Here is a 14,417-nt window from a genome sequence, read left to right as displayed (position 1 = left end):
AAATTATGTAAAGTTAAATCAAAAGTACCATTCTAAAAACATGGAGATGAATGACATCACCTTTGGATATATTTTTTTTAAACATTAGATTGTTTGAAGAAAAAAACAGTTGTCTACTCTTAAACTGAAGGTTGCACATGGGAAAATGATACAGTGCATATATTCTTGCACTCAAATGGTATGCAGAGAGAACACTACTTTCTAACAATATTTACACTTACATCTACTGAAGCATACTAAATAACAAAATAATGCATGCCTGAGTCCCCAAATAAATACACACATAATTGATAAAGACATTTAGAATACTAAAGGTAAGATAAGGCCTGTTCCCTTTTATTGCTTGCTTCTTACATTCATTCCTTGAGCAAAATTTAGTGAGCATCTACTATGTAGCATGCACTGTTCTAGGCACCAAGAATGCATTGGTAGACAAAACATATCCAATTTTTGCAGTCTTGGAATTTTCACTTGTCAATAAATATTTGTTTGCCTATAAGATGCTATTACTGAAATAACTGCCATTATGTTAACATCATTAATAGAATAAAACACGGCATTCAGTGTAACTGTACTCAGTCATAGGCGAGACACTAAAAAGAGTACAAAATAGACAAGTCATACATGTATTCAGCCTGAAGAATAATAGCATGATAATTGTAAAAATAGAACATCAGTATCAAACACTCCTAAGAATATGCTGAAAAAGGGACACCAAATTTAATATCCCATTCCATTGTCTAGTGTGCAGAAAGAAAGGTGAAAAACAAAGCAATCAAGTTGTATTCTACTTGGGAGGGGATTACTTGTGTAATTTAACCCTAATGAGAGTTTTCTGAACTACTGTGAATAATCAAATGTGTAAAGAGAAAACAGGAAACCTGCTCTAGTCCACATTTCAAAATAGAATGACGACAGAGTTGGAGACCTTTCAAAAATCATGATTAAGACCTTTCTTTAGAAGCTAGTGAATATAAGACACAAATTATTGACAATTTCTCCTAACATTTTGCCAAATGTATTTGAACCTTTAGTAGAAACCGATAAATCAGAGAACTGTTATCATAAAGTTGAATTCGTGTCCACTTCAAAGAATCCCCAAAACCTCAAATAATTCTATATTTTCTCCTATTCAGAGGGATAAAGGCAACTTACAGTTTATTGATATTTAAAATACTAACAATATTTCATTTTAAAACCTCTACTAAAATTTTTCTACACAACTGAAAATCAGCAATTAGGTTAATAACATTTAAAATACCCTTAGCAGGTGGTTTTCAACTGGAATACATGCAGCAGTTTATTCCAGTTGTTTAGTTAAATAATAAAGATTAGGAGCATCACTAACTTTCCAAGAACAGAAAGGCAACAGGATCTTTTGTGTTCAGGGAGAAACAAACCTGACTGATCAGCAGAAACATTGATCTTTTCTACACTCTTTACATACTATCCGTGGAATCATTTGTGTTTCTAAAGACTTGACTATAAATGTGTTTTTAAATCAATTTAACTGTACCTCAGAGGTGTAATAAAAATGAATCAGGACATCTAGAGAAAGATTATCACTGCATACGCCCACTCATTCTATATATTGAAATGCCTCTGGCAGTTGTAAACAGTGTAGAAGATTTGCCACTGCTATGTAATAAAAAATATGAAGCCATGAGGAACAGTTATTTGTTTATGCAGCTAAATTCACACATTTATTAACATCATACATTACCTCATGAACTTTATAAGAGAATAATAATTTCAAAAAGACCTAACATATTTGAAAAGTTTCAAACAAATCAACAAATAAAAATATTTTTTATTTAGATTCTTGTTATTGTTCATGAAAATACTCATTAAAATGGATAATTCAAGGTAAAATTAGACATACCACATATTTTCCTAACATATATATTTCAAATGAAAATGAAATGCTAATTGAATATCAAAGCACAACTTCTTAGCTGTCTGAAAGTTCAAAAAAAAAGTAACTGGAAACTTCAGGGATTTTTTTTCTTAAATCTCTGAATATTTTGACTAAAAGTAAACAACAGTTTCACTTGCCATTTTCAAAACACACCAGTTAGTTATCCCTTCTCCCCCAAACATAAACCCTGATAATATACAGTAAGTCAGCCTTTATGTACAACCACAGATTCATGCTAACACAACAGGGATATACTTATGAAACATACAAAAGAGTGACACATTGCATACAAATTTTCAGAAAGAGGAAAAATCATATTCCTTAAAGTGTTTCAAAAAGAAGGACCAAAATATGTTATTTTTAAATTTATATGTATAATTTTCACCAAAATTGTAGGCATTCTCCAAGTTGGCTAACCAGTTTTTATTTGCCATGATACTGCCCCTTGAAAAACTAAACAAGACAAAATACTTCACCTAAAAACAAACATATACGAAAACAGTATTTAGTGGTATGTTGGAATATAAATTCAAATATCTAAAAATTCAAATCTTTAAAAAGCATAGTGAAACCATTTTCTATGAGCTAAAGATTTTAGGTTTATTGAAAAATAATGACATTTCATTTCATTTGGGTAATCCAATTTTCAATTCTTTTCAGTCACAAAATATGGGAAGAATTTTTAAAAATCATAATAATTTATCTCTAAATTTAAGAATGTATACATTATCAGTTGGGAGGGAAAAATAATTCTTACTATATTGTCACTGATACAAATTTAGCAGGTCTATCTAAAAGATATTTAATTCATAGGTCTATTTACTTTTTCCCATATATTCAGAAACCATGGTAACAAAACAATTTTTAATCAGCATTTTCATTTTTCCCCAAAATTTGAACATTCGATGAAAATGTTTAGTTCCATAAAACTGTCATCACTCTTCTTACACTTACCAGTGTGATAGTGATGTTGCAGCTGATAACAGTTAAAATTTTTAAGAAATAGCAACAGTATTCCTGTTTTCTCTCAATTACTAGCAATTTACGGCTTATCTATAGCTTCACTTCTTTTGGCTCTGTTTCCTTTTTCTTTAGGTCTTAGGCCCAATGTAGCTGTTTCCTACCCATCTTATGTAGTCATACTGATAAATGAATCATGTTCAAACATTGCGTTTGGCATTAATAATCTTTTTTCTACTTAAAGAATATCACTGTACATACAACTAGACACAACCATTTCTCTGTCTCAGACAGAGATGCAGATTATAAGCATTTGCTTCATAAAATGAATATCAAATTAGAAATTGCTCAATGTTTAAAAATTCCCATCAATTACTTTTTCAAACAGCAGATTTTTATCAATTTAAAAATGTTACATTTGTACCAAAACAGTACAAACACCAAGTAAAGCAGTATATTGGGGCTCTATTTTTTAGATATTCTACTGTACAAAATAGCCATTAAGTGATACAGAGATCATAGGGGCTGAGAAAGGAAGGTTAAGAAGCAAAATAAATAAGTAAATAAATAAAACAAGCATTTAGAAGCAAGCAACACATGCAGAACAAGCAAGAGATTAGTTTACATGAAGAGGCAACTTACATGGCTGTTGAGAAGAGAGCTTCTGTGAGTGGACAGACCGTCAGACTTTTGCAGCGTCTCAATCGCCATTTCAATCTGATAATAGATGTCATTAAAAAAAAAAGGGCTCAAGACAAGATAGTAATAAAAGGCTCACCAGAGAATTTTTGATAGATTTTTGTTTAAGTCTAATTTTTTCTTGAATGGTGGCTAATGTCACTAAATGTGTATATTCCCCACCATCCCCCCACCACCAGAGAATAAAATAAAAATATGCACACTAATAATAAGCCCAATCACGAAAGTAAACCTTTTTTTAAACATTCTTTAATTATAATCAGAATGGAGACCTGAGGAACAGGAACCCCAGTGGAATTTTCTAGTTATGAGAAAAAATTCTTGACTTTGATAGTTCAAGATGTGGGACAGTAACCACTCTCTAAATAGTCTCCCACCCAAAGAGTATTTAAAACTTGTTCTATTCTGTCATGAAAGAAAAATTATACTGATTTTGTGTTTTACATGCATTACATTTTAATGCAAATGTGTAGACACCTTCATTAATGTTCAAAAACTACTAAATCTATCCACCCCTTTCTTAACCCTGTATTAAAATTTGTACGTGGACAGTCATTGGTATGAACAAACATTAAGATGTAATCATGGGCCCTGCATCACGTTTTAGGACATGGTGGTGAAGAAGAGCTATTAGAAATGACAGCAGAAATGGAATGTAGAAAAAAAAAATAATTCAGAGCCAACAAAGAAAAGGGACAACCACAGAAAAAGTCGTATTCCATGTAATTTCAGCACACTGTAAGGGATCGTAATACGTTAATTTAAGTAGCAGGTGACAATATATGAGTTGTGCTCGATAATCTCATATTAAAAAATCTCTATCAGCTCCTATTAGAGCATGTAATGTAAAAACAGGTTTTGAATACACTATGTTTGGTTATTAGGTTATATTGACAATATTAACTGAAGTTAAATAAAAGATCATATTATGTAATTTAAGACAGAAAATCTATTTCATTATTTTTTATTTTTACCATCTGATCCAATCAATAACTCAGTATAAGCAGTTATAAAAGTATTAAATGCTTTAAAACATAGTTAACTTACTTATACATTGGCTATGGAAATTAACAATGGCTGGAAATTTTAACATATTGCCTCCTTCCACCAAAAAAAAAAAAAAAAAAAGGAAGAAAGAAATATCCGCAACAAAGTCTATTTTATTTTTCCATCAAGTTTCCAATTTCTTTATGGTGTAATACTTTATACACAGACGTTCATTCTCAATTATACATAATTTTCTTCTAAACAACTTGGGAATTAATAGTTTTAACTTTATTTTATATTATTTTCCCAAGTTACTAGTTCTTCTTCTCTACAGTTAATAAAATGTAATACTGAGGAGAATGGTAGGTTCGAAATTATAGAAAAAGTATTTTTAAAATAGCTATTAATTAACTCATGAGATGATGTAATACAATTTAATTTACTGTTAACTTATTTTTAGATCACAAAATTAATCTGGCTTCTAAGACAATTTTGCTGCCAGATGGGATATTAACGCAGTTTATCATTATACTTGAAAATAAACTGAAGAAAGTGAGATTGCACAAGCGAAATAAGATACATTACAGAAAGAATAATGTAAATGTAATGAGTAAACAAACATTTACCAAAATGTGAAATAGTAAAACTGTAAAGGACCTTGGTAAACGGGAAGAATAAGTGCTCTTGCTTTTAAACAGAAAATCTAGCAAAAAAACAGCTGAAATCACTTTCAATCTCTTCTAGGAAGAATTTGCTCAAAACTTAAATTTGCTAAAATGTCTACATTTTAATTAAACTTTGAGGGTGGAAAATTTAAGGCTAGATTTCAGTCTACCAAAAAAAGAAGAAAAAAAAAAGATCTGTATCGTGTAGTTTATAGGTTTAGATGAAAGGTAAAAACTATAGGAAATATAATAGATAAGCAATACTGAAGGAGAATCCACATTTGGGTTTATTTATTCATTAGCAATTTTATGTTGGATAAAGCAGTACTTGCTTTTCTGGAAAAAAAGAAAGTTGTCTGCTCTGCTTCTGTCACTAGAGTTGGTACGCTACAGTGGCTTCTGATTTCCAGACAACGCCCGAAGGACCAGATGGTTTGGAAACGGCACTCTCGTGTCTGGCCAGCTTTTGAAGAGCTTTGAGGGAGGTATAAGGTCTGAAAAATATCTTGGTCAAATTAGGTTCCCTGAAGATATACTGACGTTCTAGAATTCTTTGGACCTTAAAAATTGGGTACCGTCATTTTGTAATACAGATTTTAAAACTGGGCTATTTCTTCTGGCTGTAAGAATCTTCTGCCCCAATTGACTTAAGCCTGTGCTGAATTTGCAGAGGACAGGGAACAGAGGGAAGAAACAAGGAAAGATAGAACAAGAAAGAAGTAATCTCTGAGTAAAGAAAGACGACCAGCTTCTGAGCAAGCCTGTTGGAGCCTACTTGAAACTCACAGGCTTCCAAATATCAATGAATTCTGTTAGGCTCATTAATTGGTCCAAAGGGAAGTCAGAACATTTAGTGACCACTTAGGTGACAAGAACTTGTGAGAAGCATACAAAAATAAAAATTAAAAAAAACTTAACATGCATTTATTGTATTTATTAAATGAAAACATTGAGGGGAATTCTAATCTCATGAATGGATCATAGCTCCGATTCCATTTTTTAAATGAGTTTTTTAAATAGTACGGTAACTGTGTACCTATCATATATAAGGTAGTGTGCAGGGAATCATGATAAAAATTTATATTATAATCTGTCAAGATTGATAGGGTATGTTGTCACATACATGTATAAATGTATAATTAAATAAGGCCATATGTGACAAACATAAAAGTGTAGTTCAGACATTTAGAAGAAAGTAAAGTTTCTTCATTCTTTAACTTTTGGGTGAGTCTTGACTTGTGAGGATATGATTAAAAACTGTGAACTCACTACTTAGAAAAATGTATTTAAATACACCTACAAAATTTTGTGTTCATTTTCTCTGAGTTTATAAACTCCCCCAATTCAGAACTCCATGCTTTAAAAGATGTAAAGTTTTCAGTGGGTAGAATGGACTCAGTTAGGCTGGGAAGCAAAAAAGCACAATGTGTGCCCATATTAGTAACTGTCAAGGAATCCTTTCTGTAGGGTGTGATGTATATGGCAGTGGTATGAAGTGAGGCTGAACTAACAGGTTGGAATTAGTTATTGGTACGTGGCAGTCAGGGATGAAAAAATGCCATTAAGGTTTTAAAGGAAGCGTGGGATGTTTGAAAAATGTGAGTTTTCAGATAAAGCCAGAAGGGTTTTATGAGGCAAACAGACTATGCCCTGCTAGTTGAAAGGTTAAACCAAGGAAGGGCTGAAGTGTGCCCAATAAATATTTGTTGAATAGAAGCTTCCAGCGACAAGAGCATGAGAAGATGTTAACACCCATAACATGTTATGGAAATAGTTATGGAGGATCAATCAGCTCTAATATTCCAAATGCTGATGTCACTCCTACCAAGTAGCTTATGGTTTGGTCCTATCGCAGTTTCATGGGGACTATACATGTATCTGTGTATATGGGTAGGGGTTGGATAGATGGACAGCAAACTAGCTAAATATAACACAACAGAGAATTAGGATAAATTTCTACTAGGCCCACTGAGGATGAAACTAACTTGTTAGCTTTTCCATTGTTATGGATTTGATAATTTGAGCAAGTATTTGTTCAAGCTTCTGGGGGTTAACCAATCTCATGAGAAAGATGGCAGACTGTATTAGCATTTTACACCCTACATAAAATACTGAGACCAAAGTGAATTGGTGAGATCATACACTTCCAGATTATTGTAGATCATTTAAAACTTAAATTCAGTACTTACGAAAAATTTATAAATTCTCCTGGGTAGAAATATATTTAATACTAAATTCCATTCCACAGTACCCATAACTGTCATATTTAAGGCAGAAAACGATGATCAGGTAGGACAGATGGAACATTTGCTTAAAAGTAGGCTCACTGATCTAAAAGGTTATCGACCCAAATGTTCAACATAGTCTCATATTTCCTCGAAGGAAATGTTTCCAACCTCAACAGAGATATTATATCACTATAATTTCATATAACGAAAATATTAAATAGCTAGATTATAAGCTAGCTAGAATTTAAGTGATCCAAATTTAGGAAATATGTGGGGATTTTTTTTCCAATAAAAAATAAAATAAATAAAACACCCCTGCGTCCCCTACCCCCAGTATAAGACAACTACCATGTTTCCCTGAAAATAAGACCTACCCCCAAAATAAGCCCCAGTTAAGATCATCAGCCAGACGGATGCATTTAGTACGTTATGACGGTGTTCCAGAAGAAGATGACATGACTGTATTTGAATAAATGTAGATTGTCATACATGAAGAAACAAGACATCCCCTGAAAATAAGCCCTAATGCATCTTTTGGAGCAAAGATTAATATAAGACCCGGTTTTATTTTCTGGGAAACACAATATGGCGCTTACTGCTGATGATGGGAACTTCTGCACTAGTAGAGTTTCATGAGATTTCATTCCATTTCAATAAACACAAAACCCCATTATATACAGGTGCAGTGTTAGCTCTGTGTGTGAGTGAGTGTGTTCGTGGAGAGAGATGGAGAGGTGGAGAGAGATATGGAGAGATGGAGGGAGGGATGAAGGGAGGAAAGGAGAGAGGGAGGGAGTGAGAGAGGAAGGGAAGGAGGGAGAAAGACAGACAGACAGACAGACAGAAATGTTTACAAAGATATTCAAAACATAGCCCTGTCAAGCAGAAGCTCAGAATACATCGCGGCCTGACTAATTGGCAAGAGTGACACAGTAGATCTGAATCTATCTCTGTCACCCTACCCCCCGCAATGATTAAAGAAAAACAAAATGAATTAAATATTCCTAGAATACAGAGGGAGGGAAGGAGAGGAGAATTACTTCTCAATGGTATGGTTAGAGACAGAGCATTGATAAGGTGGCTCTTTAGCTGAGGATTGACAAATAACGCCTGGCATTAGGATAGGGACAGGTTAGTGAACATTTTAGGCAGAGTAAACAGAATGAATAAAGGCACAGAGATAAGACTCACAATGGAAGTTCAAGGAAGGGTAAGATTGGCTAAAGGATAAAGTTCCTTTAGGGATAAATTAAGTTAGACTGCAATTTCTTGGCTGGGATCTTCAATTAAAAAAGGAAACAGGATAATTGTTGAAAAGCTTTTAGAAAGGGAAGTGATTTGATATGGTAGCACTGTATATATTAATTGGGGACATAATGTAGGAATAAATCTAGACACAGGAAAACCACCTTGGAAGCTATGGTATTAACCCAGGATTGAGGCTCTGAGAGCCTGGTAATGAGGCAGCAGTGAGAATGAGAAGGAATGAATATAAACCTATTTGTTTCACTACAGATCTGAAGGTGGGAGTCTGAGGCAGAAAGCTTGGCAGTGCCTCACTTTCACTTGAACACAACAGTCTTTATTCCATGATTGTGCGATTAGAACATTTCAGATACACACATCAAACACATTGGCATGAATAGATTCTAAATGTTTTCCTGTTCATTCTCTGCTGCATGATCTTTATTCCAAGAACACTGATCATTCTGTTATTGAAATTTCAATTCTACTGCAAACTATTATAATCAGATTAGCAGGAGGCCCTGTGACAACCTGAAAGACTAAATCAAGGCCTCAGGGATGTCTGTCTTCTTGAGAGTTGCTTTTCTCTCCCTCTCCCTCTCTCTCTCTCTCTCCTCTTTCTCCACCTGTCTATCAATCTCTTTATATCTTTCCCTTTCTCTTAGATTCTTATTATTAAAAAAAAAAATGTCCTTTTTCCTTTTTCTATTTAATGGTACAGAGCCAAATAACTTTTTACAACTAAAGGATTCATGGTGGTTGTTTTTTACAATTAATAAGTGGGCATGGTAAATCAACATTTTCCATTACCTACTTTAATTAAGTTTTAGACCATGAGTACACCTCAGCTTCTTCTCTGAGCAAAGGTATAACACTGAGTTGTACCTCTTACTAAATAATCATCCTAGGACTGAGTTGCCAAAAGTGTACACATCCTTTCCAAGATGATCTAATGCTACAATACATGGTGCTTGGGAGTTTAGACTAGTTCATGATGATCCAGGACTATTGCCTCATAATCAGATCAGCTATGATAACTCCTCTGAGATCAAATGTTGGTTGCTCCATTTGAGATGAGATGTTCAGCCTGGACAAATAGGCTTACAGAGTATTAAATGAGATTATTGGAGTGGGTGAGACTTAGAAACTTCCTATGTGAAAGAGCAAGTAAGAAAATGACACCCATCCCAGCCACAATGGGCACATGACTTCTTAAAAAAAATTCGTCCTTTCTGGAAGATAAAAGATCCTTAGGAACACAATTATGGACATCTATGCAATTGCCCAAATAGAATATCATATCTGAGGATAATTAGGACTTCCTCTTAATGTAAATAATGACCAGTCATTCATTACATGCTAATAAGACAGAAGGAAAAAGAACAATTATGTCAACGTATTCATTGTCTTTATAAGTCAAGGCATATTCTCTTGACTCTGGAATGGCTTTTTAATCTTTCGGAAAGACTAAAGGTCAAGACTGATATATTCAACTACAATGATAATTAAAATTGGTCCCATGGTAGAAACAATTTCCTTTCTAGAATTGTTAATGAAAGTGATTTCAAAATAGAAGTAATAGCATAATGCTTTATGATTTATAAAGCCTTTTTACATTAATCGTCATTGGATCTTCATAGCAACTTTGTAAAATAAGAAAGGCAAGCAATATTATCGCCTTTTCACAGATTAGAAAATTGAGGCTTTCTGGGATTGAGGGACTTTTGAGATTACATATATTAACTATGAGACATATTAACTATGAGATTGGAATCCAACATTTATATATCTAAATTCTACATAATTTCTATTTTATACAAATATAACATTAACAACATTAACGTAAGCCAAATGGAAATTATCTCACATTGTTCTAATGAAAGTATCTTCTGAGGAGCGGCTTGTAAAAGCAGCTAAATGACTTACTGTTAACAAACAAGATTTACATTCTAATAGGAAAGGTCTTAAATATGATTGATACGCATTACTTGAAATTCAAAATGATCAAGTTAGAAAGCAACAAAATGTTTTAAATGTATACTTAAATGTTAATCATCACAAAATACTTATCCTTAAAGTATGTTGCATTTTCTTGTTAATACAGGTTACTCTGTTAACCTTACCAGTTACCACTTTCTTAGAGAAACAGCATTTTTGTTTCCTGGTGAAAAAGCAGTAAATGCTTTAGAGAAACCCAAGGAAGAAAATACACTTCAGACTGGTGATTTCCTATTGGGTAATTGCTCTCCTGAACTCTAAGACTTTACATTTTGTTTGCATTGGAGATTAAGTAAGATAGAAATATTTCTACTTGGTAGCTTTTTCTCAGAAAAGGTATCTGAGATTGCTGACATGAGCATGTAGCCAGTGCCTTTTACCTGTTACAAATGACAGCCTTGCGGGTGTGTGTTTGTGTTGGGGGGGGGGCTATTTCCTACAGGAAGTATTTCAACCAGAGCATCAAAATAAAGAACACCTTCACTTTACAGTTGGTCTATATAATCATTATAACACAGCTTTTTTTCAAAATGTGGTCCTAAAAAATTGTTAGAATCATCTGGGCATTTGTAGAAATGCAAAACAACAACAAACAAACAAAACAATGGAGAGCCTGCCTTCAGGTCTCTCGTATATGGATTGCTAATGCTTTGATCTCCTCTCCAATTTGCCCAAAGCATTGCTTTTCAGAATGTAAGGTGCAACCAATTAGTATGTTATGAAATCAATTATCTGGGTCCTGACAAGCGTTTTTTTAAAAATTAAAGATATTGATCAGAGTAGAAAATAATGAGATGTCCCTGCATACAATATAGGTAAGTATTGTTTCGTGGAACTTTGGATTCAGTTATCTGAATATGTATGCATAGCCATATATGTGTACATATAAACGTGTATTCATGAATATCTGTATGAATATATGTCTGTATGCATGTATGTATGTATGTATGTATGTATGTGAGCACTGGGCCACAATGTAAAGGTATTTCTCATTGTAGGTTGTGGCCCCCAAACTTTGAACTAAGCTGTTAAATCAGTTCCGTTCTAGTCATTGGAACGTCTTCTAAGAATCCTCAGGTTTCTCTTGAGCCCAGGGAGGCCCAGTAATGTGCACAGAAACACACCCACTGACGCTAAGGCTCTGAATATGAAACTATTTTTTAAGTTGTAGTATATTCAAATGATATAGAAATCAACATGTAAATATATTACTCCACAGCAATGTTGAAAAGAAGCTTAACTGTAAGGATTCAGGATAGGTTGTTTTTTTACTCTTAAAAGAATTAAAAATGCCCAGAAAACATACCTAACCAGCTTTGCTTTCCATCTCCGCTTGAACCAGAAACTAAAGATGAAATCTTACTCTTGCACACTAAGCATTTATAGCAAAGAAGTTTTAAGTCTTGTAAATGTTTAACTATATGAAATCTTTTCTATTCACTGATAATTTTACATCTAGAGAAAAATTTTAAATTATTATGCTCTCAACCTGAAGTTTTGGCAATTGTGTGCCACTAGAAGCTATTCTGGAATATTTATGGAAAAAAACATTTTGATAAGAAACTAGCATAAATTGATGTGTTCTGAGAACATTTGGTTTAAATTGGTGGATTGAAACCAAAACTAATTTTGGACTTCCCCTGATCATTCTGTAGAGTCCATATCCCTCCACGCTCACCAGGACACTATGAGTGCCTGACAATGAAAAGATTTTCTAACACATCACCTGCATAAGCACTCCAGGCAAGAATTACCCTTCAGGAATCTGCTGGATTAGGATTTAAGGACAAGTTTACATTTTCAAATGTAAAATTTCAAGGCTGCCTTGTAGATCATTCTTAGAACTAACAACACTTTCACTTTGTAGTTAAGTCATTATATAATCACTAAATCAGAGGTTTTAACAAAGTGTGGTCCTGAATCATCATTAACAGAATCACCTGGGAACTTGTAAGAAATGCAACTCTTGGGTCCTTCCCCACACTGAATAAAAGCCCTGGGGGTGGGGCCCAGGGATGGGTTTACCCAACACTCCAGAGAAAGCACACTCAAGTTTGAGAAGCATTGCATTAAAACATGATCCAGATGTTTTTCTATGCCAAGGTCAGACTGCAGTTATTACTTCAGGGAGAACAAGTAGGGAGATAATGGGCATTGCTACAACAGGCTAGCTAACCCTACTTAAAGGGTGATTTTTTGAAGTCTATGTATTATTTGAATTTTTTGCTTTTCTTTCATTCTCTTGCTACTGGATCCTACCCAGCCTTTAGGCAATTTTCCAATTTATATTAGCAACAAAATCAGAAGATAAGCATAATTTTGGTGAATCTAAAATTAATAAATTTATAACGTATTAACATCTGTGATTTAAAAAAAATAATGTGTGAGGGAGGATGAAACTACGCAATTAAAGGAAGTTTTGGGGCTACTTGTGGATTTCCATTTCTTTGCGTTGGAGCATTAGGTATATTTCAAAGCTGAAACTAGCTCCATTACCTATGTTGTAAACCTTTATATTCATAGAAGTTCAGTGCCTGGTCAATAGTGATTGCTCAGTAAATGTTAGAGAGAATGAATGACTAAAGAAAAGAATACAGACTCTAGGTAAGTACATGAATACAAATACAAAACATTCATTTTCACTCCAAAGTATTTAATAAGAAGAATGGCTCTAAAAATCTTTACTGCATTTAATGCCAGCTTTCATTCGCTAAACTTTCAAAAATCTAATAAAGGAGGAGTTTTTTTTTAAAACCTAGGATCAAGATTTAATTTGTACCGTGACATGTCACAGAAGTCTTTATACTGGGCACATAAAGAAAGGGCTGTTTCAGCTACATGGGTTGGGGAACATGACCAAATAGATAGACTTTATAATCATTAAGAGCTTGACTGAGATTTTCTAAAATAATAAATCACTTTCTTGAAGAGATAATATAATCATATGCCTCCCACGTTTTTATCTTCATGCATTCTTTAGATATCTTTGTGCTTATATAAGTACATACAAATATGTGTTTATTTAAAGACACACACACACACACACACACACACACACACATAATCCTTTGTTTTTTCAAATGTTTGGAGATCTTCCATATCTATAGCTATATCTATTATCTATATCTATGTACACATACATTGTCTCACTCTTTTTAATGGTATAAAATTCTACTGAATGGACAAATGCACCAAAATTTATTTATTTCCTTGATGATGGATAATGAGGCCTTTTCCAAATCTTTTTTTAATTACAAATAACTGTACAGTAAATATAGTTATTTATGCAGCACTTCACATATGTAAGAATTATCAACAGTACTTGTTACATTTCTAGAAGTACACTTTCTGTATATATGTATTTGTATTTTCAAGTATATATGTTGATCAAGTATATATGTATTTTCAAGTATATATGTATTTTCAATTTTGATAAAATTTTCCATACTGTTCTTCAATGCTGAGCCAATTTGATTTATATCAAGAATGAATGAGAATGGCTGTTTCTTTACACCCTTGCCAAAGCTTACTAACTTCAGTTTTGCCTGTGTGAGAGATGAAAACAGTTATTTCTTTGTAGTTCATTTTTCATTTCCTTTTCTGTGGAGTGCTTGTTCATACAGTTTCCTCATTTTTGGTCTTTTTTCTTTTCTGATGGATTTATAAAAGTGGTCTATGTATTAAACAAATTAGTCCTTTGAATACTAAATGTTTTAA

General features: G+C 33.3%; 1 protein-coding gene across 7 annotated transcripts in view; it reads right to left on the bottom strand.

The window, feature by feature from the left end:
* Positions 1 to 14,417, bottom strand: part of RFX3 (regulatory factor X3) — a 266,691-nt gene that overhangs the window by 76,181 nt on the left and 176,093 nt on the right. For all 7 annotated transcript variants that reach the window (XR_013994520.1, XM_081067309.1, XM_081067311.1 and 4 more), the window contains one exon: positions 3,521 to 3,595. Coding sequence is in view for 6 of the 7 variants with exons in the window: in XM_081067309.1 (XP_080923435.1) it covers positions 3,521 to 3,595 (75 nt within the window). In the remaining variant the exon portion in view is untranslated. The remainder of the gene's footprint in view (positions 1 to 3,520; positions 3,596 to 14,417) is intronic.

The sequence above is a fragment of the Rhinolophus hipposideros genome (genome assembly GCF_964194185.1).
Source record: "Rhinolophus hipposideros genome assembly, chromosome: 11".
NCBI lineage: Eukaryota > Metazoa > Chordata > Mammalia > Chiroptera > Rhinolophidae > Rhinolophus > Rhinolophus hipposideros.
This window is presented reverse-complemented; position numbering and strand designations above follow the sequence as displayed.